Genomic DNA, 27,018 nt, shown 5'->3' with positions numbered 1-27,018 from the left:
ACTGAGTTAGAGGGGCAAGACTAGAGACCAGTGAGGAGACTGCCATAGGATCCAGGAGAGGGAGGAGGAGGAAGTCTGGCCTGGGGAAGCCGTGGGCATTTGAGGGCTGTTGAGGATCTATGGTGGAAAACTCTCAATGACTGGATGAGGAAGATGAAATGCAAGATGGTTGAGCCCAGGGTTCATTCATCTGCTCAATCAAGGCCACTCAATTTGGCCACTGCGTGCCAGATGCTGGGGATTCTGTCCTCCTGGGAGCTGTGGGCTGCCGGAGGTGGGGATCCAGGTGCAGGAGCAAGTCTTGGGAAGTGTGCTGGGGAGGCCTTCTGTGAGGAGGTGACATGCCCGCTGAGATCTGAATGGCAAGAAGGAGTGGCCATGAGGACATGGGCGATGACAGTCTGGGTAGAAAGATGATGGAGGGGAAGCAGGTAAGGAGTTGTGATCTAATTCTGGGAGCCACTGGAGGGTGAAAGCAGGGATTAGAAGTCAGGGATTTGCATTTTAAAGAGATCACCTCTGGCAGGGCTATGTTAAGAGTGGCCTGCAAGAGGCCAAGCATGGTTCCAGGGAGCCAGTTGCAGAGGGCTGGTACAGGAGCCCAAGTGAGGATTACAGGGCTCAGTCCTGCCCTGTGGGGAGCAAGAGAGCATGGCTGGATTCCAGAGCTGCAAGCAGGCCTACCCCCTGGGGCCTGCCTGTGGCCTGTCATCCCTGCCTGTCCCAGTGGACACTGGGGGTGGGTAAGTGATTCTGTGAAGGGGAGGGCACAGGTGATTCTGGGTCTGGCCCTGTGTCTACAGGAGAGCACCGTGGCCTGGGCGCTGGCGTCTCCAAGGTGCGGAGCCTGAAGATGGACAGGAAGGTGTGGACAGAAACACTTGTCGAGGTGGGGATGCCCCTGCTTGCCGCTGATACTTGGGCTCTGCCCCATTCAACAGCTGTCTGGGTCTCCCAGCCCCCTCCCTATCTCAGTGACCACAGCACCTTGGAGCTAGAAGAGACCCTTAATGATAATCTAGTGGGTGGGAATTTTGGAAAAGCAATTTTTGGCAAAGTCAGCAAACTGGCCAGTGAGCTAAGAATGTTTTTATAGTTTTAAAGTGTTATGTTTAAAAAAAAAAAAAAGAAGAAGAAAATGCAGCAGAGACTGTATGTGTTCTGTAAAACCTAAAATATTTACTATTCGGCCCTTTAGAGAAAGAATTTGCTAACTCCTGATCTTATTTCACTTTCATCCATTGAATAGATGTGTAAACTGAGGTCCTGGGCAGGGCTGTAATCTATCTGAGATTACCCTGTAAATGCACATTGACCACCACCCCTGCCTCTTTCCATCCCACTTCTGGCTGACCCAGGGCCTTCTCCCCTACCTTGCACACCCTCTCAGAGGCCCTCAGCCTTCATTTCATCTGAACTCACGTGCACCAGTGGGTATATGTATGTATGCTGCGTGTGCACACACGTGTAGATTTATGCCCCTGTACTGGAAACTCCCAGGTACCCATATGTGGTAGATACAGGGGAGAACCTGCAATGGGAGGCTAGACCCAGGCTGCAGACTCCAGAGCACTTGGAGTGTCACATCCCTTTCTCACCTCCCCACAGTGTGTTTGGCACATAAGTGCTAAGGACTTTGCATATGTTAATTAACTGACTTTCAGAACAAGCCAGGAGTTAGGATTAGAATAACCAGTTTACAGCCTTGAAGCCTGGGGAAAGAAAATAACTTGCTGGAAGACACAGAGTGAATCTGTAGTGGCAGGCACTGTTATGCTTTGCTCTGTGCTGTGACCCCAGCACCCCATACAGGACCTGACAAAGAGGCAAGGTGGGGGGGCCTGGGAAATGGCTATGGAAGGAGGAGCCGGATGAAGGAAGGAACTGATTCCCGAATGCTGGATCCCTGCACTCACCCAGAATCCACCCCCATCCCTCTTGCCTAGAGAGGAATGTCAGGGATAGGGGAGGTTTCCAAAATCCCTGCCTACCCTATTGGCTGACAGGTTAGGCACCCACCCCCGGCTATCATAGTCTTGGGAATGCAGAGCTCTAGATGTGGAACTGGGTGGGACAGCAGCAAGGCCCCCGGGACCAGGCGCAGGGCCTGAGGCGTCCACCTGTCAGGCTGCTGACCCCCTGTCCTGTCACTGAGCCTGAGACCTAGGCTCGGAGCCCAGCTCTGGTGGCAGGAGCATCCCCAGCCGCCAGCAGGCCAGGCTGTCCTCACCTTCTCCGTTGGGAAAGCGGGCAGATGGCCTGGCTCTCCCAGCCCCTTGCCTAACAACCTCAGAAACCAAGTTTCTGCCCGGCACGGCCCCTAGCTGTCAGCTGGCCCGTCTGACCTCCTGCACACCCCTGCAGCTCTTCTTACAGCTGGGGAATGGCGCTGGGAACCGCTTCTGGGCAGCCAACGTGCCCCCCAGTGAGGCCCTGCAGCCCAGCAGCAGCCCCAGCACCCGGCGGTGCCACCTGGAGGCCAAGTACCGTGAGGGCAAGTACCGCCGCTACCACCCACTCTTTGGCAACCAGGAGGAGCTGGACAAGGTCAGGATACTGCAGCTCCGGGGCCCCTTGGGACCACCCTTGTCTTTCTGCTGCCCTGTTCCTTACACTGTCTTAACCCATCTCGTCTACCAGCTCAGGGAGATGCCTTGGCATATGGGGAAACTGATGTTTGGAGGGCAGAAGGGCCCTGCCTAAGCGATATGAAAAGTTCTGGCCATGCAGGGAGGAGCCAGGCCTGACCCTTGGGCCAAGGCCACGTCCCCAGCATCTGTCTGTCTCTCTCCCGATTCCTCAGTCTCCCGCACCCCGTCCTGTTGCTTCTGAATCCTGCCAAAAGGAGTGAACTCGATGGGGATGCTATTTCCTGTCAGGCTCATGAAAAACAGCTGGGCTGCTCCGACCCACCCCCATCCACACCCAACTCAAGATGAGGCCCCGTACGGGCCCCAGGCCCTGACAGGCTGGGAGCCAAGTCTCGGGCCCAGATCTGGCTCTGCCTGAGCGGGAGGCAGCCAGCTCCGAGGCAGGGGTATGCCATTTGTGACCTCTGGTTGGCCTTCAGCCCGTCCCCCAAACTGCCCCTCCCAGGCAGACTCAGTCCAGCTAGAAGCCCGGTGGGAGTCAGGCCTCCACCTCCCAGGGACCCAGGCGTCCTGCTCCCAGCCCAACCCAGTCTAGCCTGCAACCCAGGAGGGCGGCAACTCCCATTGGTTGGGAGTGCTGGGCAGGCGGTGAGGAATTCAAATGTGGGAGGAATTAGCTACAAAACACCCCCCCTGCTCTTCCACAAGGCAGAAGGAGCTTGAGATCCTCTGGAGGCTCTGTGGCTGACTGGGCAGCTGTGTCCAGGCCGCCAGCAGGGGTGAGGCCCCGGGCAGCTGGGATCCCCTGGCCTCTGCTAGGCAGCCCCTGCTCGCCCCTCCTCCCCTTGGCCTCTCTTCCCTCTCCTTCCTTCCTTCCTGTTCTGTCTTTCAGTCTGAGGATGGACCCCTCCAGGCCTGGGTGACTCCCTCCTCTTCTTTCCTCTCCTCCCCCGTACCCTCTTTCCCTGTGGGCCCCCCACTCCTGCTTGGGCTGACCCTCCCTTGCCTCTTCCTAGGCCCTGTGTGCTGCAGTCACCACCACAGACCTGGCTGAGACTCAGGCGCTCCTGGGCTGTGGGGCCGGTATCAGCTGCTTCTCGGGGGACCCCGAGGCCCCCACGCCCCTGGCTCTTGCAGAGCAGGCGGGGCAGACACTGCAGATGGAATTCCTTCGGAACAATCGGACCACAGGTGAGCGTGGGGTGGGGGTCCACCAGGCTGTGCAGTGCCCTTGGTAAATCGTGTGTGAGCTGGGGTGTGCTTGGGTTTGCACGTCAGTGTGTATTTGTGCTGCGTATGCATGTTCCTCTGTGTCTCTGTCTCTGTGACTCTGTCGATGACTTCCCTGACTTGCAGTATGGGTCCCTCAGGATGGCTGGCAGCTGTGCTGGTGTTTGTGCACCTCTGAACCCCCTGGGTCTGTGTTTGTGGGGATGTTGAGAACTTTGGAGTGCATGTGTGTGCAGAGTGTGTCTGTGTTGCTGCGTGAGGGATGCTGTGTTACATTTCTCCATGTGTGGGTCACCCACCATGGCAGCCCTGTCTACTGCCCTGTTTGGGTGGAGCTCAGTCCTGAACCTGGTTTGGGTACCATTGGCTCCCCCTTGGGGTGGGTGAGGAGGGGTCAGTGCGCTGAGCAGTGCAGCTCGTGGCCCAGGCCTGGCCTCTGGGGCCACATCCTAGGACTGAGGGTGGAGCTCAAGGCTGGGGCTCCGGGCTCAGGGCCATGGGTGGGCGGGGCACACTGGGCTGGAGAGAGCCCAGGTGTCCAGGGAGACACGGGAGACCACCCAACTGGCTTGGGCTTGGGGGCAGAACCGCCCCTCCCCCCTGCCGTTGCTGACCATGGGGAGCAGGGCTGTAGTCAGGCTGCCACCTTGAGCTTCCTGCCGTCTGGGAAAATCCTCTTTCCAGGGATTATTATTGAGTTTGCCCAATGCCCCCCTGATGCCAGTGTGCCTGGCCTGTGCTTCCAACCTGGAGAGTGGGGTGGGCCAGGAGTCAGGGAGGCTTCCTGGAAGGGGTGGTGCTAGAACTGGGCCTTGGGAATGGAGTGAATTTCCACAAGTGCGGAGAGGTGGAGAAACAGCCTGGGCAAGACCCTGCAGGTAGGAGGGGGAGCTTGAGGCTGCCAGTTAGGGAGCTGGGGCTGATGATTCGAAAGTGAGCCTGGATGCCCAGGCCAGGTGGGAGTGAGGTGGGGACACCCTCTTGGGTGGCCAGCATGACCTGCCATCCTTTCCCCACCTCCAAAGAGGTGCCTCGGCTGGATTCGATGAAGCCCCTGGAAAAGCACTACTCAGTTATCCTGCCGACCGTGAGCCACAGTGGCTTCCTCTACAAGACCGCCTCTGCCGGCAAGCTGCTGCAGGACCGCCGGGCCCGGGAAGGTGGGTGCCACCCCAGACCCTGCCCTGGCCCATGGCATCTGGGCTTGGCTGCAGGGCTAGGGAAGCCAGGGCTGGCCAGACTGGTGGACCCATGAGGCAGCCAAGTGGACTCTGGCAGAGTCACCCTAGAGGGCTTCCTGGATATAGTTTGTGGTACGCAGAAGGTGCTTCCTAAATGATCCTCGTGGGAGTGGGGGTAGGGCATGGCGCTGCAGAGCAGGTCACTGCCAGAGTTTCTTTGGACTAAATGAGCCTTTATTGAGCCCCACTGGGTATGGGCTCTGCTGAGCATCTGGTAGGTAGAGCCTGTGGCTGGTAGGGAGTTTGAGGACTGAACGGAAAGCCCTATCCCTCTCTGGTCTCAGCCTTCCATTCACTCCCCAAATCAGAAGAAAATCCACAAGAGCCTGCACAGTTGGCCACCACCCCCATTACCTCTCTGAACCACCCCGCTAATCACTCTGCTGGTCTCCTCACTGTTTCTCAGACATGCTGTCACCTACCAGGATCTTTGCCCATGCTGTTCCCTCTGCCTGAAATGCTTTCCCCCAGGTATCTGCATGGCCAATCCCTCACTTCCATCAGGTCTCTGTTTCAGTTATCACTCCTGCAGAGATGTCATTTCTGACTACCTTATGCAAAAGAGCACCCCCCATCTCTCCCTTTACTCTGCATTTCCTTTTCTTTTTTGAGACGGAGTTTCGCTCTTGTTGTCCAGGCTGGAGTGCAATGGCGCAATCTCGGCTCACCGCAACCTCTGCCTCCTGGGTTCAAGCGATTCTCCTGCCTCAGCCTCCCGAGTAGCTGGGATTACAGGCATGCGCCATCATGCCTGGCTAATTTAGTTAGTAGAGATGGGGTTTCACCATGTTGGTCAGGCTGGTCTCAAACTCCTGACCTCAGGTGATCTGCCCGCCTCGGCCTCCCAAAGTGCTGGGATTACAGGCGTGAGTCGCCGCACCTGGCTACCCTGCATTTTCTTCACACCACTTACCTGGTACTCATTTGTCCATTAATGTACTTATCTATAGATTCTCTGTACCCCACTGGGACATAAACTGCCTGTAGCCCTCAGATCCTAGAACAGTGGCTAGCACACAGTGGGCACTTGGCAAATATCTGCAGAATGAAGGATGACTCAGGCAGAGCTGGTGCTCCTGGAGGGAGCCCATCCACGGGGTCAGACCTGAGGAAACATTGACCTCAGAGAGCAAATGTCAGGCCCTCACAGACAGGATGAGAGGCAGAGTCTGCTGTGGGAACATTGTGAGGTCATTCCTGACAACATCCCTCAGCACCTCCTGCATGCTCTCCTATGGGGACGAAGCCTCCAACTCCCAAAGAGATTTCTTTGGAACTCCATGCTGTTCACAACCTCATTGCCCCAGGTCTGCCTCCCTCTGCCTGATAATGTCATTTATGTAACAACTGCCTGAGTCATCCTTTTTGCCCTGGATGCCAGGAAGCTCTGAGCCACTGTAAAGCCCAGTGCTGTGAACTGTACAAGCCTGCATGGCCATGACAATCTATCCTTTCCATTACCTTTCCTGGTCCAGAGTCTCCTTTCTATTTCTTTTGTGGGACCTTGTCAGTCTCTCAAAGCCATTGTAGCAGGAGGCAGAGTAGAGAGTGATGGGTGCTTCTAGAAAAGGAAGTTGGGGCATAGAAGTTTTCCTATGACATTCAGGTGGTGGGTGGAGGGGACAGGGTTTGCAAAAGCTGGGAGTGCTGGGTGGGGATATGTGTGTCCAGGAGTGACAGAGAGGCAGCTGGAGAGACAGACAGGGGTAGACCTGGCAGGGCCTTGAATGGCAGGCTGAGGGGTGCAGAGTCTGTCCTGAAGACCATGGAATGGTTTTGGTTAGAGGAAGGATGTGGTCTGATTTTAGCTAGATCACTCTGGGATTTTGGAAGGGGCTGCCTTAGAGGCCTGGGGGAGAGGATGACTTGTGGGCTGGCTGGCATGGTGGGGATGCAGAGAGGTGGATGGATTTGGGGGAAACTTGAGAGAATGAAGAGCACATGGGTCAGATGGGAGTGGGAGCCTTGGGAGGATGCAGAGGTGGTTTTCAGTTGGTGGGGGGCTCCCTGATGGCTCCCCTGCCCAAATTCTCCCCAGAGTTCAGCCGGCGCTGGTGTGTCCTTAGTGACGGCGTCCTGAGCTACTATGAGAATGAGCGGGCAGTGACCCCCAACGGAGAGATTCGGGCCAGCGAGATTGTGTGCCTGGCAGTGCCCCTTCCTGATACCCATGGGTGAGTACCCCTGGGCAAATCAGACTGTGGTTGCTATAAGGTACAATCCCCCACTGGGGAGACAGGCAAATAGGCCTAGAGAAGGGGAGGACCTCCCCAGGGTCACACAGCAAACGGAGGCTGCACAAGGGCCGACCCTGGTCTTTTGAGGCCCCAGCCCAAGACTTTTCCACCACCTCTTAGGGGACCAGAGTAAGGACAAGCCCCAAGGCAGTGTGGAGGGGGCAGAGGATGGCGGTTGATGGTGCAGGTTGGGGGTGGGCCAGTGCTGGATGAGGTGGGCCTGAGTCCTGGCCTGTGTATTTGCAGCTTTGAGCACACCTTTGAGGTGTACACAGAGGGAGAACGGCTGTACCTGTTTGGGCTGGAGAGCATGGAGCAGGCTCATGAGTGGGTCAAGTGTATTGCTAAGGTGGGCCTGGGGTAGCAGGGCGGGTGTAAGGGTGTCTGACGGGGGAAGGTGGGGCCTCCTGACCAATCCCATGTATCCCAGCTCCCCCATCTAGAGAGCAGCAGCTAGATGGAAGGCAGCAGACATGGAGCAGGCCTGTCCCGCCAAGGGCCTACTGTAATCTGCAGCCCTCTGCGGGGTTGGTCAGACCTGTCTTAGCTGTGCAGAAGAAGGGCTGTGGCCTTGTACTCCACGGGTGCTCAATAAGTGAATGACAGTCAGAGCCATCTTAGGATGGACAGTGCCGCCTCCAGGGGAGTGTGCTCCTTGTTCCTGGAGGCGAGCAAGCAGAGGCTGGAGGGAAGAGGCAGGGAGGCCACGGGGAGAGCTCTGCCTCGGGGAACTAGAGCCAGGTGCCTGTGGGGTCCCCTGTGCCGTGAGAGCCTGTGACTTTTTATCATTCACTTGTCCATTGATCAGTTGTCTTGTGTGCCTCCTGAGAGTCAGCCCTCAGAGACCTGGGGACCCAGATGAACCAGGCTTAGTCCTAGCCCTTCAGTGGCTCCCATGTGGGTGTGGAAGACAGCTCCCCTGTGGGTGGGGTTCAGGCGGCAGCAGCAGTGTAACCAGTGCCACAACGGAGGGCAAGAATGCTTTGGTGCTGTGGGGGCCCAGAGAAGGGCCCTCCAGAAGGTATCTGGGAAGGCTTTCCAGAGGTGGGCACATCTGATTGGGTATGAAGTGGGACATGGTACCCAAGTTCCATCTGTGGGCTTGGTTCTGCCTTGGGGAAGAGAAGGCTGCTGGGTGGGAAGAGGGCACCTGCCTGTAAGCCAAGAAGCTGGGGCATTGGGGCAGGCAGTGCTGTTGGCTGATGCTGTCTCCCCCGGCTGCCTCTCTGCCAGGCATTCGTGCCTCCCCTGGCTGAGGATCTGCTGGCCCGGGATTTTGAGCGGCTCGGACGCCTTCCCTACAAAGCTGGCCTGAGCCTACAGCGGGCCCAGGAGGGCTGGTTCGCTCTCAGTGGCTCCGAGCTCCGCGCTGTCTTCCCAGAGGGGCCCTGCGAAGAGCCGCTGCAACTACGGAAACTGCAGGAGCTTTGTGCGTGGACCAGACCTGGGCCCCCAGCCTCCAGGGCACCCTATCCTGGGCTCCCAGGCCCCCAGCCCTTGCCTGGAAGTCTGAACTCTGCCTGGCTTGGCCAGAGCTGCCATCCTGCCCTCTCATGTCCTTGGAGTGCATCTCAGCCACCCCATACATTGGCGGGCGGGTCCTAAGGGTGTGTGTGTGTGCTCAGAGAGGGAGGGAGCAGGTTGGGGATCAGGAACAAGACCTGGGCCTCATCTTGACTAACCCCTCCACAGCCATCCAGGGGGACAGTGAGAACCAGGTGCTGGTGCTGGTGGAGCGAAGGAGGTGAGCCACGGCCTCCCTGAGGGGCTCTGAGAAGCCTGGAGCAGTCGGATGGGCCTGGGGACAGGGTGGGATAGGTGTAGGCCCCTCAGTGACTGACTCTCCCTGGTCCAGGACACTGTACATACAGGGCGAGCGGCGGCTGGACTTCATGGGTTGGCTGGGGGCCATCCAGAAAGCAGCCGCCAGCATGGGGGACACGCTGTCGGAGCAGCAGCTTGGGGACTCGGATATCCCGGTGATCGTGTACCGCTGTGTGGACTACATCACGCAGTGCGGTGAGCCCTGCCCCTGGGGTGCCGGCCCCGCCCCCTGCCGGAGAGCCGCCTCCTGTCCCAGAGCTGCGTGGCCCCGCCCCATGACGCAATGCCTCAGGCCCCAAACGCTTGGCCCCGCCCCTCCCTAGGCCTGACCTCTGAGGGCATCTACCGCAAGTGTGGGCAGACATCCAAGACGCAGCGGCTGCTGGAGAGCCTGCGGCAGGATGCGCGCTCTGTGCACCTCAAGGAGGGCGAGCAGCACGTGGATGATGTTTCCTCGGCGCTCAAGCGCTTCCTACGCGACCTGCCCGATGGGCTCTTCACTCGCGCCCAGCGCCTAGCCTGGCTGGAGGCCTCAGGTGGGCCCTGCAGCCCGTGCCCAGCCTCCTCCACCCATCCCTCCGGACTTCCGCACCCTTCCCTTCTGGCACTTGCACTAGGCTCACCCTAACCGACAGGCTCCAGTTGCCCGCCTCTGCTTGTCATTCCCATCGCCACTCCATACGGAGCCCAGGGCCCTGGAAGACCCAGAGTTCCTTACCCTAGTTGAGTGCCTGGCCTGCATTGACTTGGAGGGCACAGGGACTGCTGTCACCCACCATGAGAGGCAGGGCAGCCCGGGCGGGGTGAGGAGATGATAGTTACACGGGGTTTCTGACCTGATTTTTCTTTCCCACCCAGAGATTGAGGATGAGGAGGAGAAGGTCTCCAGGTACCGAGAGCTCCTGGTGCGGCTGCCGCCTGTCAACCGGGCCACGGTGAAGGCCCTTATCAGCCACCTGTACTGGTGAGGGAGGATACCATTGTGAGACTCTGGCGGGATGGGGTGAAGGTTCTTCTACCCCCACCCTGGCTGACTGCCCTCCCCTGGGAGCCAGCTGGGCTTCTGCACCAAGTGCTGACTGTGATCTGCCCTAACATTGGACATTTGTAGAGCAGGGGTCCCCAACCCCCAGGCCACAGACCAGTACAGGTTTGTGACCTGTCAGGAACCAGGCTGCACAGCAGGAGGTGAGTGGTGGGTGAACAAGCGTTACTGCCTGAGCTCTGCCTCTTGTCAGATCAGCCGCAACATTAGATTCTCAAAGGATCGGAACTCTATTGTGAACTGCGCATGGGAGGTGGCGCACTCCTTATGAGAATCTAATGCCTCTGAAACCATCCCCTGCCCCCACCATCCTGTCCTTGGAAAAATTGTCTTCCATGAAACCAATCCCTGGTGCCCGAACTGTTGGGGCCGCTGTTATAGAGGAGTTTTCCACTTGGGACCAGGTTACCTTGGCTGAATCTCCCAGCTTCCCGGTCCTACTCCTACCAGGACCCAAGATATGGCCAGAAAAACTGTTCCTACCCCATTAAATAGTGGTTCCCTCTGATCAGACCAGTCTTGGACCTGTCAGAAATTAACAGGGAGAGATGGGAACCTCTGGCCTGACTCCTCACTCAAGGCCCTCCTCCGCCTCTCTCCAGTGTCCAGTGCTTCTCAGACACGAACCAGATGAATGTGCACAACCTGGCAATTGTGTTTGGGCCCACGCTCTTCCAGACAGATGGGCAGGACTACAAGGCTGGCCGTGTGGTGGAAGACCTCATTAACCACTATGTGGTGGTGTTTAGTGTGCGTCCCTGGTCAGTGGGCAGTGGAGGGCAGGGGTGAGCCTTCCAGATGGCGGTGACCACCTGTCCTTGCCCCTCGCCCCTTCCCAGGTGGATGAGGAAGAGCTCAGGAAGCAGCGGGAGGAGATCACTGCCATTGTGAAGATGCGTGTGGCTGGCACTGCCAGTGGGACCCAGGTGAAGGCTGGAGCCTGGGTGGGGGGCTTGGGCCTACCACCTGCACCCATTTCCTAGGCCCCCAGCTGAGCCCTGTCTCCCTGCAGCATGCCGGTGACTTCATCTGCACGGTGTATCTGGAGGAGAAGAAGGCAGAGACCGAGCAGCATGTCAAGGTAGGTGCTGGGACCTAGAAGCCAAGGGGCCAGAGAGTCAGGCTGGGCCAGGCACAGGCTCAGATGGCCAGGGGAGCAGTGCTTCCATCCCAAGGAGAGGACCAGTTTGGGACCTGTATCTGGCCGGTGCTGGGGCCTGCTCCTAAGAACTACTCAGAAATACCTCTCTGTATCCCAGGACTCCAGAAGGGCCTGAGGAGGATGGGCTCAGGCTCTGAATCACATAGCAAGGTTGTGGCAGAGCAGGGGCCAGGCACAGGTAGGCTAATCTTCTCCTTGGTCCTTGCAGATCCCAGCATCCATGACTGCCGAGGAGCTCACCCTGGAGATCCTGGATCGCCGGAATGTGGGCATCAGGGAGAAGGACTATTGGACCTGCTTTGAGGTTAACGATAGGGAGGAGGCAGGTGGGTGACCCTGGGCTTGTGCAGGGCGTGGTATGGCTTGTCTCAGCTGTAGCCCCAGTCTGTCCTCCCCTACCCTGCACATGAGGATGGGTGGTGAAAAGGACTGTGATGACATGTTGCTGTCACACTGATCGCTGTGTCGGCGGTGATAGGGTGCTGGCAGGGATTGAGGTTATGCCTGTCATGTGGCTGATAGAAGGGACAGTGAAGGGGTAGGTGGTGTTGACTGTGATAGTGCTTTCTCAGGTGTCAGTGACAATGGTGACGGTTGAGGGGAGAAAGGTAATTTATGGTGAAGGTGGTCTTGATGGCAGTGGAGGATGAGGCTGTATGTGTTCACTTGTTTTACTATCCTTGTTGAGTGCCAGGCACTGGGCTGGGGAGCCACACACATAGTCCCTATCCTCGTTGGGGTTAGTCTGGTAGGGGATGGAGGCATTAGTCTAATGATCACACCAATAAATATTCAACTACAGTTGCATTAACTGCTATGGAGGAAAGACCTGTGGCATCACCAGATCTTTCCCGAGCCAGGATGGGAAGGAAGAGTAGGGGTTATTTGGTGAAGAAGGCAAAAGCCGTGTGGTGGGCAGAGGCACAGCCCTTTCAAGGAGACGAGGGCAGTGAGGGGACGGTGACATGGGTGGGGCTGGAGATCAAGGCAGAGGCAGCCACGCAGGGCCTGGCAGAAATGCAAGACCATCAGAGGGTTAGTGAGTAAGAGTTTAAGAAGATTGCTACTCGCTGCTGGGTGGGGAGAGGGAAATTAGAGCACACTCTGAAGGCCATGGTTTAGTCCGAGGAGAAGGCAGTAATGTGGGCTGGGGTGGCAGCAATGGAGATGGACAGAGCAGAGAAGTTCGACGTGGATCAGGAGAGGGAGGAGAGGTTTGTTTCTGGATGGAGCAGCCTGGTGGGTGGTAGTGGTGGTGTTTCCCTGATGGGGGCCACGGGGAGGGTGGGAAGGGAGGCAGGGAGTGGAGATCACAGGCATGGTTTTGCACATGTTGAACTGGAGCAGCTTTGGTCACAGCCAGGTGTGTCAAGCCTGAAGCTTGGTCATGGGAAGGGCGGTCGTGATGGTGGTGTTTTGTGTCGTGGCACTTGCAGATGGTTGGAGTGGACCGGGGATGTGTAGGTGATATGTGCCCATTTGCCAGCCCTTGGTGGTATCGGGCCATATGGTCCCAGTGACGGTAGGTGTGACCTCTCCCCAGAGCGCCCCCTGCACTTTGCGGAGAAGGTGCTGCCCATCTTGCACGGGCTGGGCACGGACAGCCACCTGGTGGTGAAGAAGCACCAGGCCATGGAGGCCATGCTGCTGTACCTGGGTAGGTGGTGCCTGCAGGGTGGCCAGGCTCCGGGCGTTCCCCTCTTCCAGAGCAGGGGTGGGACCTGGTGGTGCCAGGTAGGAGCAGCTCAGGCAGAGGGCACCAGGTGGGTGGGCCTCTGTGGAGAGGCTGGGGCAGGATGGGGCAGCTTCCTTCGTCCTGGGACCCAGCCCCGGGTAGGGGTTGGTGCAGCCTGTACCCACTCCAGTCCCCCCCCCAGCCAGCCGTGTCAGTGACACCAAGCATGGCATGATGAAGTTCCGTGAGGACCGCAGCCTCCTGGGCCTGGGCCTGCCCTCAGGCGGCTTCCACGATCGCTACTTCATCCTCAACAGCAGCTGCCTGCGGCTCTACAAGGAGGTCCGGGTAAGTGGCCCCACTGGGTTCTGCCTCAGGTTGGGCACCTGTACACCTGAATGTGGTCAGAGATTCCCCTTGGTCTGCAAGTGGAAATATTCCTGTTGCAGGCTCTCAGGATAGCACAGCAGTGGGGGAGAACTGTAGACTCTCAAGGCCCCTCCTGCTGTGAGAGTCCTGGATGCTCACTCTACTGTGCCCTGTAGCCCCACTAGGCCCTGGCACCCAGATGCCATCACACCACTCCATGCCCATGCTCTGTCTCACTGTGCCTGTGCCTTATCACTGCACCCACAGGAACCTGTTACTTGATGACAGCCCCAAGTTGTGGCCCATGCATGCCTTGTCACATCGTACGTCATACGCCTCCCGGGCCACCCTCCTCACTCATTTTGTCCACATGCAGGTGTTCTCCCAACCCAGACTCCACTTGGCACCCTCCACCTTCTGCACATACATGCCACACACACACCCCAACCCCACACATCACTGCACATGCTGTCCTGGCTCTAGACCTGGGACTTCTTCCATAACCCTGATCCTCTATCAAACAGAGCCAGAGGCCGTGGAGCGGGGCCCCTGAGACCGTGAGTAGCTGTGGGCTGACTGCCAGCTGCCTTACACCACCTGGGGGCCAAATGAGCTGGGTAGGAGCATGGGGACACAGCCAGTGCTCCTGGCCATCTCCAGGCATGGTTCCCTGCCCCCTTGCCGGTCGGCACTGGCCCCTATCCTGGGCCTAAGCTCCTCCCCTTTATCCCTAATCCTGTCCCAGGGTCCTTTCCCCAAGATAGGGTTCCCTATCAGTGCAATGCTCTAGAATTTTCCAAAGGACTCTGTGTGGAAGTTACAGATCCAGTAATGATGGCACCTAGGTTTGAATTAGAGCTCTGATCTTCTTCTCCTGTCATCCCTGCAGCCTCCTTATTTCCAACCCTGGACAGTGTTCCGGGACTGTCAGAACATTCTTACTACTGCCCTGATCCTGACATGCCAGGGTGGGACGAGAGAGGCTTGTGGGATATCCCCCACCTGGGGTAGGAGTCTCTCTGCGGCCTCCCTGGCTGGCTGTTTCCACTCTGCACAGTCCTAGGAGAGAGAGCTCATCCCCTCCGCCCTTGGGGCTACCCTATTCCTAGGGGGATAATTCTGTCTGAGAGAAGGTCCTTGTTCAGGTTCTGCTGAGAATCTGCATCTCATGACGCCCCCGTGGGTCCCAGCTATGCCTTGGGGGCCACAGAGCATAGATGCCCCTGCAGCAGGGATTCCCAGCTGTTAGGAACAGGGCCATGCAACGGGAGGTGAACATCAGGTGAGTGAACATTACTGCCTGAGCTCTGCCTCCTGTTAGGTCAGCAGCGGCATTAGATTCTCCTAAGAGTGTGAACCCTACCGTGAACTGTGCAAGCGGGGAATCTAGGTTGTGTGCTTCTTCTGAGAATCTAATGTCTGAAGATCTGAGGTTTTACAGTTTCATCCCCAAACCATCCCTCCACCCATGGAAAAATTGTTGTCCGCAAAACTGGTCCCTGGTACCAAAAAGATTGGGGACTGCTGCCCTGCAAGATGGGCAGCAGAGACATGGTTCCAAGCCTGGTGGTCTAGCCTGAGCTCCCACAGCTACCCCCTACCCCACCCCCAGTGTCTTCAGCCTCTTCCTGCCCCTTGCATTTCCTGAGGTCGTCTGAATAGGCTTGGCTGCCATGGCAGGAGCAGAGCCGATAGAACAGGACCTCATCTCCTTCTCTTTGCATTTTGTGCCTCTTCTAATGCATCCCAGGCTCCTGCTAACCCTGTGGGAAACGCCTTCTCTTCTCTCCTTTGCCCTCTTCTGTGATCACATCCTCACTTCTGAGCCTCTCCACCGGTCCAGTCAATCCCCCTTGGTTCTGGGATGCTATCTCCCTGGCCCCCTACCTCTAGGAGTGCTTAGGACCCTCGCCGTGGGCAGAAGGGAGGGAGGATGGCTGAGGCACCTGGAAAGGCAGCTGTGGATCCCTGGGCATGGAAGGAAGGAGGCAGAAGAGCTCGAAAAAGGGATGAGATCTAATGTTCCCTAAGGAACCAGGCTTAGTGCTGGCGCCTCACATACTGAGACATGGAATCCTTACTACTGTTCTCTGAGGAAGAGGGCTGTCCCCACTTCCAGGTGAGAAAACAGGCTTTGTGTGACTTGCCCAAAGCCATCTGTAAGTGTAGACTGGGACTCGCACCCAGGTTTCTTAGTGTGGAGACACAAGCTTATATTCCTGGAAGTCTCGGACTTGAGGACTCAGCAGGGAGGGGTGCTCAGCACAGGGTAGGTGGTGTTCTCCACACCCCGGTGACAGCCAACACCTCTGGCCTGGCAGAGGCCCTGAGCAGATGTGGGCTGGTTACCACGGGGTTATCAATTCTGGCATTTGTTGGTTTATGCGGCAGTAGGACAGAATATTTGAAATTGGGACAATCTCAGGTGATTCAGCAGGATACATGGTCACTTGTGCCTTATCCTGGGGGTCTCCTCTTGTTAAAAACCCTGAGGCACCTGGAAAAGGCACATGCTAGAAAGATCTTGGTTCCAGCAGAGATCGTTAAGCATCAAGAGTAAACTTCGTTGTCTGCCCATGGCCCCGTGCCTTGGAGATGCTGGAAAGATGAGCTGTCGGATTAGAAGTGAAGTCCTTGGGCCAGGTGCAGTGGCTCATGCCTGTAATCCCAGCACTTTGAGAGGCCGAGGTGGGAGGATTGCTTGAGTCCAGGAGTTTGAGACCAGCCTGGGCAACATGGTGAAACCCTGTCTCTATAAAAATTAGCTGGACATGGTGGTGCATGCCTGCAGTCCCAGCTACTCAGGAGGCTGAAGTGGGAGAATGGCTTGATCGCATGAGGTGGGGTTGCAGTCAGCTGAGATTGCACCACTACACTCCAGCTTGGGGGATTCATTCTCAAAAGGAGATTGCATTGACTGACATCCTTCCCTCCCAAGACCCCCTTTTGCAGACTTCCTGTCTCAGCCACCCTTACATCACACACGTGCCATGCACATCAGACCCCAGGGAATCAGAGGCCTGAGGGTTGTGTTTTCATTCTTGGAGCCACAGCCTGGTTTGAATGCCTTGATTCCTGCAGTTGTCTCTGCGCCTGACTGGGCCTGTCCTGTCCACCCTCGACTCACTTGACTGCTTGCTTCTAGTTCTGTTCCCCTCCCACCCACAGCCTGACTTCTTCCAAACCCACAGCCTGTTTTCCATCCCCTCAGCCCAATTCCTCCTGTACCTGGAGCCCAGTTTCCCCCACATCCTTCCTCCCTCATGCCCAGAGCCTTGTGTTTTCTGTGCCTGCAGCTGAATCTCTTTTACGGCCTCTATCTCAGTCTTTCCATTTCTGCCATCAGCTGTCTTCCAGTTTGCAGGCCGATTGCTAGTGCTCCCAGCCTTGCTTCTTCTGTATGTGCATACAGGTTTCTTCCTTGTATTCCCCCACATCTTGTTTCTTCCATGTCCGAAGCCTGATTTCCTTCCACCTGCCTAATTTCCTCCCTGTCTGCGACCCTGATTGTCCCATGCCTGCAGCCCAGTTGGTACCAGGCCCTTCTGGGCACACGCCCCATAATTAGGTTAGGTGCTGTCTGTAGAAGACATGAGGCTTTCCAATCAGCAGGTATCGGGGTAAAAGCAGAGTGAAAAGTCCTTACTAAGGCCCTCCTAAGCCACACCCCCTGTGAGAGCACAGAGGTCTCCTCAGTCCCTAGGCAGCCCATCCTTTTGTGGTATCACAGGAAGTCCACCAATTCCCAAAACTTCCCTCTCCCCTGGTTGTCCCTTCTCTGGCCCCTGCTGAGAAGCCATGCCTGGAGGTGTCTGGCAGCAATGGTGGGGAACGGGGGGAGGTAGCTCAGTCTTTGACCCCCAGTTTTGGTTGTAAGTGAATCCCCTTCCCGTGCCATTCACCCTGGTGCCTCTGTGGGCTCCAGGGGTGCTTGGTAGGGGTAGGGCTTCAAGCAAGTGGCTCCCAGAGCAGGAGGAAGCCTCATTAGCTTAACCTTCCTTGGGGGTCATTGCCCCCATCCCTCTGCCTCCAAGCCAGCCTGCTCCTTCCAAGCCCAGACCCATATGCAGAGGTGGGGGCCAGAGGTGAACATTTTGGCAATCTGGTGCCCCTCCCCAGTACATTGGTCTCTCGCTTCCTGACCTAGACCATTGGGAAGTTCTTCCTGTGGTCTATTGAATAGCTGTTTTGCTTAAGCTTGAGTCATTAGCCTTCTTGTGGAACCAAAGAGCTAGTAACTGCTGGTCCCTCAAGCCTTCTGTTCACACGGTCAACCCTGGAGCCTCCATGGGGCAGGGAGGGCTGAGAAATGAATAATCTGAGATGAACATAGACACGAGCAGCCAACCGAGGCTCTCTGATCACACCTGCTTGTTCCAGCTTGGTGCTGGGGGAGGATGTGCAATTCTCCCTCCACATACAATCTGATTCAGGCTGATGCTTCAAGTCCTCCAGTTTGCACGGCATCAGGGTGGTGCTGGGATTTGCTGTTATAGATGTCCCAGTTGGGACGGCTGCCTCGGAGACTGAGGGTTGACTGTCTGATACTGCTGCAGGGAGACAGGCCTTGGGGGCCTAGGGCTGGGAGGTTGGTTGGGCTGGATTGTGAACAGGGAGGGCTTTATAAGGAAGGCTTCTTGGAGGAGGTGCTCTGTGCTGGGATGCAACGAGGGCTGGGGAGTGGGAAGAGGGAGGTGCCCAGTCGGGAGAGCAGCCCCAGTGCCCTTTCTGCAGACTAAAGTGGCCTCTTCTCCTCGCCCTACCCCAGAGTCACCGGCCTGAGAAGGAGTGGCCCGTCAAGAGTCTCAAAGTCTACCTGGGAGTGAAGAAGAAACTCAGGCCACCCACCTGGTAAGCTGGGACTGGGCAGATAGGCCTGCTGCTGGGGCCTGTGGGGGCTCAGAACTAATGAGGGAAGCACAGCTGGGGTTTTTAATTTGACGGAGGTCAGTACAGGGGCTCTGATGGCGTGGTCCCCAGACCAGCAGCATCACCTGGACACACCTTCAACACAAATTCTCGGCCAAGTGCAATGGCTCGTATCTGTAATCTCAGTACTTGGGGAAGCCAAGTCAGGCAGATTGCTCGAACCCAGGAGTTCGAAACCAGCCTGGGCAACATGGCGAGACCCTGTCTCTGCAAAAAGAATACAAAAATTAACTGGGTTTGGTGGCGCGCTACTCAGGAGGCTGAGGCGGGAGGATCACTTGAGCCCAGGAGTTTGGGTCTGCAGTGATCCGTGGTCACGACACTGCACTCCAGCCTGGGCGACAGAGTGAGAAAAAAAAAAAAAAAAGAAAAGAAAAGAAAAGAAAAAAGAAACACAAATTCTCAGGTGTCACCCCATTCCTACTGAATCACAGATTCTGAGGGTAGGGCTGGGGCTTAGCGGTGTCAGGGACCTGGGAGGCTGGTGGGAGCTGAGAGAGGAAGAGGCCAGGATGTGTCACTCTTGTGAGAAGGCTCTGAACTCTGGCTCTGGCTGTGGCTTGTGGGTTCTGTCCTGGGAACCGGGGCGTTGAGCCTCTATGGCCTGTCAAACACCCCAGTCTCTCCCCTCTTCCTCTGCAGCTGGGGCTTCACAGTGGTGCATGAGACAGAGAAACATGAGAAACAGCAGTGGTGAGTGAGCCCCTCATCCTGAGACCCCAGGCTGAGGAAAGTTGGTGGCACATCGCCCTTGATTGGGTCCCTCATCACTGCCCAGATCTGTGTCCACTAGCAGACCCTGGGCTAAGGAGGCGGACACGGCGTTCCCTGCTCAGTCAGGCCTTTGGCGTCATGTGGGTCCGTGTCCCACCCTGCAGGTACCTCTGCTGTGACACACAGATGGAGCTCCGGGAGTGGTTTGCTACCTTCCTGTTTGTGCAGGTACAGGGTGCAGAGTGTGGGGTGTGGGGTGGGTCCCTGGAGGCTTCCATGATGGAGAATGGGGACATAGGCTTCTGTGCTATTCAGCCCACCCCTTGCTTCAAGGAGATTTTGAGTTGCTTTTAATTGATTTGCTAGTTTATTCAATAAACCCTTCCTAGCACCTACTGTTAGTCTAGCTCCAAGCCAGGGATGCTAGGGACAGACAGGACACAGACCCTGCCCTTGGGGCACCCCTCATGTGAACAGGAAAACAGACCCGGAAGTGGCCAGTTATAGCCCAGTGTGATCAGTGCTATGGTGGCAGTGGAGAGCCCAGGGGATCTGAGTTTTAGGAAATGTGGGAGAATTCACCAAGCAAAGAGGAGGGGAATGGCTTCTAGGCAGAGGGAATGGTTTAAGCAAAGGTCCAGAGATATGCAAGAGAAGCACAGATTGTTAAAGTGGAATGTGAGAGGGGAGAAGCCAGGAGTGCTGGAAGTCAACACAGGAAAGGGAGTGAGAAGCAGAATCTCAAAGAGCCTTGTAGGCCATGCCTGGGAAACTGAACTCGACACAGAGGTCAGTGGGGAACCACTGGCGGGGAGTGGAGGTGGCATTCAGGCAGAGTGTGGTGCAGGCTTGAGTCTGCGAGGGCCCACTCTGGGTGCAGCGTCAGAAAGAGGGACGGAGGGTAGAGCCCAGAGGTGAGCAGGCCAGTGAGGCAGTGGCTGTGGTAGCCCAGGCAGGGACATGGTGGGGACGACTCCTGAGCCAGAACAGGGCCAGAGGCTGGGTTAGACTTAAAACAGATGAGTTAAGACAAAGAGTTTTTAAAGTGAGAGCTCGTAAGTGTTTAGGGAAAAAGGAGACAAAATGACCAGGGTGCTGGGCTGAGTTCTTTCTTGGAGCTGTGTTCTTTTAGCCCTGAGTTTCGTGGTAAGCAAAGCCTAAAGGGAAACGGTGGATTCTGTAGTTCCTGGTTCCTAAGATGGGGCACAGACATGTTCCTCTAAGAGAAATGTTTTTTTGGTTCTTGGAGGGGTTTGTGGATCTGGAGATTGGAGTTGAGTAACAGAACTGGCCGTGTTTTGCCAGAGATGCAGTCATGTTCTCCCCACAGCTGCTTCTCATATCGGCTGGGATCAAAGCTGAGGGCGTCATCTCAGATCACAGCTGGAGGCATTTCTGGGAAGGGTGGGCAGATCTGAGGCTGAATGTCTGGGTGAGCTGAAGCTGAGCCCAGCCCCTTCCTCTCTCTGCTCCCCAGCACGACGGCCTGGTGTGGCCCTCAGAACCCTCACGCGTGTCCCGGGCGGTGCCTGAGGTCCGGCTGGGCAGTGTGTCACTGATCCCCCTTCGAGGTAGTGAAAATGAAATGCGCCGGAGTGTGGCTGCCTTCACCGCGGACCCTCTCTCTGTGAGTGGCGCTCCATGCCTTTGGGCAGGGGACTGGGGGCCTGGCTGGGTGCCTGCCTTCTACTCCACAGTAGATGATTGCCCTGATTGCCCTCCCCTATTGCCCTCCGGCCCCCTCCGTCCAGCCTCAGTGGGGGCCCTCATAGGCCCCTTTGGTTCACACCATTCAAAGGAGCCCCTTCTGCCTGGCCCTGGAAGCTGGGCGTCCCCTCTGCCTGGCCCTGGGAGCTGGGAGCTGGGAGCTTGGCTGACTGGAGTGCTTCCCGCTGGCAGTGGAGAGTGGCTGCAGCAGCTTCAGCGGGGCGTCGACCCCTCTGGGCCTTCACAAAATATCTGTGGGCCTGTTGCCTTCCTGCAGCTCCTGCGCAACGTTTGAGCACAGGAGCCCATCCTTGGCTCTAGGATTCCACCGCTGGAAGCCTGTTCAGACAGCCCTTATGCTCCAAGGCCTGGTGTGAGCCAGTAGGGGGTGCTTGGGAAACTGCACCCCACACCCCACATCCTCCATCCTGACTGCAGCATGGGGTTGCCTGGCAGGGGTGGGAGGCAGCAGGGTCAGCCCGGGCGGGAACCTCTCCCAACTCTGTTCAGGTGTTCAGACCTCTTGACCCAACCTGCTCACCCCCGCCGGCTTCACCGTCCCTGTGGTGCTGGAGAGATGGGCATAAGTCAGGAACTTGGGAGGACCACCACCCTTTCAGGGGCATGAGGCCCTGGGGCCCCCGCCGGAAGGGAGCCCCCTGCTACCCCCAACAAACTCCAGAACAGCAGAAAGCGGGTGCTCTAGAGGAGCACTCAGCTCAGGGGGAGGGAGCTCTTGGCTGAGCTTCTACAGGGCTGAGAGCTGCGCTTTGGGGACTTCAGCCTCCCTTCCAGTATGGGCTGACTGGGGGCTCCAGACTGCCTGATGCCCCTTCCCCCATTTGGGGTTTTTTGGTAACATAAATATATCTGTATATTTTACCCTATGGTGCTGAGACCTGTGATTGGTTAAAGCGATTGGGCGTCGTGGGGTAGGAGGGACAGAAGGTCGGGAAGCCCAGGGGTGAGTGCCTAGTGCCTGAAGCTGAGAACCTAGGCTTTGCTTTCTCTAGGCCCTGAGTTATTCAGATGACCCCCTTCCCCAAGCAGAGCCCTGGCCTGTCTCCATGCCTTCCCCATTGTACTATTGTGCAGTCAGGCTGGAAATGCCGGTCCTTTTCTGTCCAGCACTGACTCTGGCTGGACATGAGCCCCTGTCCTGCTGCAGTCCCAGCTGGGGCCTGGGTATGGTATGTCAGTGACTCAGGCCTGGTAGCCCTGCAGCAGCCCCCTGCTGGAGACTCAAGGTCAGAGCCACAGGAGCCTGAGGAAATGAGGAAGAAGCACCTTCGGGTCACCTGTGGCCCCAGTGCCTACCCCTCCAGAGGTGGGGCCTGTCATGCACCAGGGGGCTGCCCTCGCTGGGCACTGCCTGGCCATCTCCTCTAAGACTAGGCCCTGGCCTGCAGGGGAGATAATGAGCTGCTCAGAGATGGGTTTGGGACTCCCTGGGGAGGTGCCAGACACCACATTCCCGCCTCTCCCTAGAGCCTCATTACCACCCACTCTTCAGGGGCTCAGCGGGAGGACAGGCTGACTTCCCGTCCTTAGCCTCAGCCAGTGGGGCTGGGCAGAGTGGGGTAGGCATGGGCTACGTGACCTCTGACTCAGGCATCCAGCTCAGTGGGGAGCCTGGGGTCCAGCGGAAGACTTGGGGAGCTGGACTTCAGGTTCCCTCTTGCTGTCTCAGGAGTTGGAGGTGTATGGCAGGAGACTGGAACCGGTTCCCTGAGTCCTGCTGACCTGTTTCACAGGCTGGGGCCAAGCCCCTTGAGTCTCCCAGATCCACAGGTCGCTCTGGCCAGATCCACAGGTCGAATGTCTGACCTTTCTGCCTCCAGCCAGGATAGGGCTAGTGGACCCCCTTGTCCAAGTGCTCGGGGGCCGGAATCTGCTCCTGGATCTGACCTTGCACTGCCCAGCCGGCCCTGAGGCCCACCTGAGTGGGTGAGACTGGAGGCTCCCCCTGCTCTGCTACGGCCACTGCCCCAGATCAGGGCGCTGGCTGCAGTCCTATGCTGGGCCACAAGGGGGCAGCCACGGACCACTCATCATTGCTGGAATCAAAGCAGGGTCTGGAGGACGCCCTGATGGTGGTCCTGGAACAGGCCTTTCTCTGCTGGGGTGTGCAGCGGGACCCAGTTCTGTTTTTGACCCGCAGGCTGGTGACATTCTGAAAGGCAGCACCATACAGGAATGTGCTTTGGAGTCCTGGGCTCTGGGAACCAGGAAGAGGAGGGAACCCTTCTACCAAGTACCTGCTGTGAATCGGTCCCTGTGCCTCCTGCACTGTCTGCTCTTGACAAGGGCGAGCTAGGCCCAGAGAAGGGAGGCAACTCTCCCAAGGTCACACCACGCTCGTGAAACAGGCCTGAGGTCCATTCCCACTGCCCTACTTTGGTGGGGTCTCCCTCTTTGACTTACCTCCTGATTCCAACCCTTTTCTCCTCTTACAAATGGCCTGAGGCAGGGGGTCTGAACTGCCAGGAGTTAGTGATGGCTTAAAGTGCTTTCCCTCTGGTAGGGGGTAGGGGTGACATCCTAACAGGAGCCTCAGGGCCTCAGCCAGAATGAAATATGCCTGTGACAATAGTGTTGGATGGGGTTAGGGGCAGGAGGCTCTGCTGGTCCTTGCCACAAGGATTCCTAACAATGGGGCCTGTTGGGACCCTGAATGGTTTGCTCATTCACATATTATTTGAGGTCGGGTTGCTAGGGATGAGTTGAAGACCCCAGACCTGGACCTGCAGTGGGGCCAGGAGTAGCTCTTGGAAAGGGAGGGGTTTCCCGGACAAGGAGGTGCTCCTGAGCCAGCCTCGAAGACCTGAGGCCTTGCCAGATATGGTTGGAGTAGAGGTTAAAATACTGAAATACTGGGGGAGGAGGACAGGGCTTCAAGGACCAACCCAAATCCAGGCGTAGCCCCTGGGGAATACGGGGCGCCTGGCGAGAGAAGGCCGAGGCACGTCAGAGCCTGGATGGTGAGGGCATTGCAGGTGGAGGGGAGGCCAAGGGGCAGAGGGGAGAGGGGCAAGGAGGTGGGGTGGGATGTCTGCCTCTCTCCTGCCTCCTTCCAGCACAACCTTCCTGCTCTGCAGAGTTCTGAGGAGTCCTGGGGCCTCTGGAGAAGGAAATCAGTGGGGCGGGGAAGGGCGGGAGCTGGGACTTCTTTCCTGGCCCCGTGCTCTGGTGGCCTCCAAGCCGCCTGCCCATGGCCCGCTATCTTGGAAAGCACGCACGTGGGTGCCAGTGCTCCTGTTCACAAGCTGTGTGACTTTGCCTGAATTACTTAGGTCTCTGATCCTCAATGTTGTCTTCTGTACTTTGCGGGTATTAATAGTAGCTACCCCCTAGTGGTTTGGGGAATTAAATGAACTAGTAAGTGTGAAATGTCTAGCACTGCCCCTTGCTAATCTCCTTCCCTATAGATAGACAGTTCTCATCTATCCATGAGAAGATATCATGGCATATTCTAGTCCCAATATATTTGCACTCAACAAGCACTTATTGAACACCGACTGTATGCAGAGCTTTACTGAACACTGAGGGGGAGCAGATGAGTGAGTGGTGTGGAGGATGGTGGAGACCTCCTGGTGGGGGATATTATCAGGAAAGATTGGAGGAGGTGAGTCTGGAAGGAGAGGCAGTTCTCCGCAGGTGGAGGAGAGGAAGTGGTCTGAGCACAAGACAAGGAGATGAGCGGCCTGCTGTGGCTGGGGCACAGTGCCCCATAGCACCACCCTAGGGCCTGTCCCCCATGCCCCTGCCTCTGAGATATGAGATATGACCACATCCCAGTCCAGTGGGTACCTTGGGATCATCCCCCATCAGAACAAGGAACGGTTCCTATTCTCTTAGCCAGCTCTGTGACCTAAGTGACCCTGACCCTGCTCTGGGGACCGTCTCTCACATAAGTGCAGTGGCCTGAACCTCCCAGCCCTTCCTCCAGTATGACACCTCCTTCAGGAAGCTCTTCTGGGTTGCTGTTCCATCCCTCTGTGCCTACTTAAGGTATGTGTATGTGCCCAGGTCATCACACCTAGTCAGGGATTTCCCTGGTCAGCCAGTTCTCCCACACCACTTCCAGCCTATGGAAATTTCCATACTTTCTCTGCCCTGGTTACAGCTCCTACTGCTGTATTTATCACCCTGGAGACACAGTGGCACAGGCGCACACATGCCACACACACACTCAGGCCTGCACACCCGTGTCTGCACACTTCAGCCTGCTTCTCCAGATCTGTGAGTGCATGCTGCGCGCACACACACACGGCACGTGGATGAACACACACGCGCGCACACACACACGGCACGTGGATGAACACCCACCCACACAGAGCTCTCTAGGAAAATTGCTCTCTCTCCCTCCTGCTCCTCCTCCACCCTGTCCTCCCACCACCACCCACTTCCAAACGCTGAGACCAAAGAGATGGGCCGGACGGTGCCTCCCACCACTTGTCAGCCTGGGATGCCCTCCTCCCTTTGTGACTGTGGCATGCCCTCCTCCCCCTGCCCTTCTGCCTCCCCAGCTCTCCCTGCCTCCCCATCACCCTGCCACCTCCCTGCGTTCCTGTGTATCTGCCCTCCACACAAGTCATTCTGAGGACTCTTTTTTTACTCTTTCAACTCTGAAGTGGAAACTGCTCCTCGCAGCTCTCCTGAGAGGCTCAGGATGGGGACCTCATAGGGCCGATGGAGGCATAGGGACAAGTGAAAGGGACCCCAGGTCCCGAATCTCCTCAGCTCCTGTCACCTTCAGTCCCTCCTGTTGGGTTAGGGGAGGGCTGTGTGCCTGACACCATGGAGACCAGTGTCATGGCAACACAGTTCGGGTGGGCACAGCTTCCTCCTCCTGGGGGGTGGGGTCAAGAGGAGGAGGTGCCGAGGAGTTGGGCCTTGTGCTGGTGCCCACCACGGCTGCCTCCAGCTCACCATTCCCAGGACAGCCCACCCCCACCCCCCCAGCCAACTTTGCTTGCCACTGCAGCTTCCACTGCCATAAGTCACTGATCCCATTTGGGAAATCCTCTCTCAAACACTAGCTCCAGAGCTGGGTGCCAGAGAGGGCAGGGGCTTGTCCCAGGTCACACACAGCAAGTCTGGCCAAGCTCCTGACTCTCAGGCTCGTTTTCTCCTCTGGTCTCCCACCTTCCACCCAGAAGGAGGGTACTGGGGGCAGAGGGGTCAGTCCAATCTCAGTTCCCACCACCATCTCCAGCCAGCCCTTAGAGTTGGCAGTGGGAGCTCAGATGCAAGTGATAGTGCCGAGAAACCATCATGGGGCGCCCACCACCTGCTGTGCCAAGGCTTTGCATGTGTCATCCCATTTTATTCTAAGACCCAGGAGGAGGATGACTGGTAAGTGGAGTAGCTAGGACAGGAACACAGTTTCCTCTCAGATGGGGCAGGCGAGGCAAGGCTCATGTGTATTGCTGTCTCCATCGGACGCTCTTTTAAAAGAATGGCAAAGCTTTAAATCCCATCTTTATTCCTGGAAAGAGTGTAGGGGCAGGATCTGGGGCATAGCCTGGGTCTGGCCTTAGGGTTTCTAGAAACCAGGTTATATTTTTCTAAGAAGATAGAGAACAGAGCCTTCCTAGTGTGGTTAGACCTAGGGAAGACCTTTCTTGCAGTGCAGCAGTGCAGACCGACTTGCAATCCCCAGGTCAGGCTGGAGTCTAGGGACAGAGGGCAGGAGACCCCTGCCTCCTGGGCCCAGCCTCAACTTGTCTCCCAACCTTCATGGAGTCACGTTGCAACTGCCTCCCTCCTGGCTTATGTAATAATTCAAATATAGCAGCTGCCTTCATCCCACAGAGTCACACCCCCTCCATCCCCCCTCAGGTGCGGGGAGTTATGGGGGAAGAGGTGGTTCAGGGCTGAGTGGGAGGTTCAGGGCCTCCTGGCAAGGAGGATCCTAGTGTGCTGGATTGGAGGGTGGTGGTGGTAATGGGGCTGGTGCTGAGACCCCAAGAAGAGCAGAGTGTTCCCCAGAATAGGAAGCCACAGGGGCCACTTCTGCCCTGACCCATCTCTGCTGGAATTCCACATTCCTGGGGGCCCTCCCCAGAGTCACAAGCTATACGCCGCACAGCCTTCTCTTGTGGGCTGCTGTCCCAACTGGAGGAGGAAGGAAAGGTGGAAGGGTATGAAGAGGGGGAAGTAGTCCAATGGGGCAACGGCCACCATCTTTGGTCCTAGGCTCGGCCTTGCCCTTCACTCACCAGGTTATCTGGGCACCCCTCTGACCTCAGTTTTCCCATCTGCACAATGAGAGATTAGATTCACTGGCTC

The 27,018-nt window shown here is 57.1% G+C and overlaps 1 protein-coding gene across 10 annotated transcripts in view; it reads left to right on the top strand.

Moving 5' to 3' along the window:
- The window catches only part of ARAP1 (ArfGAP with RhoGAP domain, ankyrin repeat and PH domain 1), a 68,258-nt gene extending 46,647 nt beyond the window's left edge, over positions 1 to 21,611 (top strand). For 4 of the 10 annotated variants that reach the window (XM_023209521.3, XM_023209526.1, XM_023209516.1 and 1 more), the window contains 23 exons: positions 804 to 889; positions 2,365 to 2,547; positions 3,608 to 3,782; positions 4,847 to 4,981; positions 7,101 to 7,236; positions 7,546 to 7,648; positions 8,533 to 8,728; positions 8,992 to 9,043; positions 9,155 to 9,318; positions 9,447 to 9,659; positions 9,982 to 10,087; positions 10,771 to 10,918; positions 11,008 to 11,094; positions 11,181 to 11,249; positions 11,539 to 11,656; positions 12,874 to 12,987; positions 13,208 to 13,353; positions 13,899 to 13,931; positions 18,143 to 18,225; positions 18,946 to 18,996; positions 19,182 to 19,245; positions 20,495 to 20,644; positions 21,002 to 21,605. In XM_023209521.3, coding sequence (XP_023065289.1) covers positions 804 to 889; positions 2,365 to 2,547; positions 3,608 to 3,782; positions 4,847 to 4,981; positions 7,101 to 7,236; positions 7,546 to 7,648; positions 8,533 to 8,728; positions 8,992 to 9,043; positions 9,155 to 9,318; positions 9,447 to 9,659; positions 9,982 to 10,087; positions 10,771 to 10,918; positions 11,008 to 11,094; positions 11,181 to 11,249; positions 11,539 to 11,656; positions 12,874 to 12,987; positions 13,208 to 13,353; positions 13,899 to 13,931; positions 18,143 to 18,225; positions 18,946 to 18,996; positions 19,182 to 19,245; positions 20,495 to 20,644; positions 21,002 to 21,019 — 2,630 coding nt within the window. In that variant the 3' untranslated portion in view covers positions 21,020 to 21,605. Of the gene's footprint in view, positions 1 to 803; positions 890 to 2,364; positions 2,548 to 3,607; positions 3,783 to 4,846; positions 4,982 to 7,100; positions 7,237 to 7,545; positions 7,649 to 8,532; positions 8,729 to 8,991; positions 9,044 to 9,154; positions 9,319 to 9,446; positions 9,660 to 9,981; positions 10,088 to 10,770; positions 10,919 to 11,007; positions 11,095 to 11,180; positions 11,250 to 11,538; positions 11,657 to 12,766; positions 12,988 to 13,207; positions 13,354 to 13,898; positions 13,932 to 18,142; positions 18,226 to 18,945; positions 18,997 to 19,181; positions 19,246 to 20,494; positions 20,645 to 21,001 lie in introns of those variants that run through there. The other 6 variants (XM_023209522.3, XM_023209520.1, XM_023209525.2 and 3 more) reach the window with 3 other exon arrangements.
- Positions 21,612 to 27,018: the final 5,407 nt, after the last annotated feature.

The sequence above is a fragment of the Piliocolobus tephrosceles genome, chromosome 13 (genome assembly GCF_002776525.5).
Source record: "Piliocolobus tephrosceles isolate RC106 chromosome 13, ASM277652v3, whole genome shotgun sequence".
Lineage (NCBI taxonomy): Eukaryota > Metazoa > Chordata > Mammalia > Primates > Cercopithecidae > Piliocolobus > Piliocolobus tephrosceles.
Note: the sequence above shows the minus strand (reverse complement) of the source record. Positions and strands in the feature narration are given on the sequence as shown.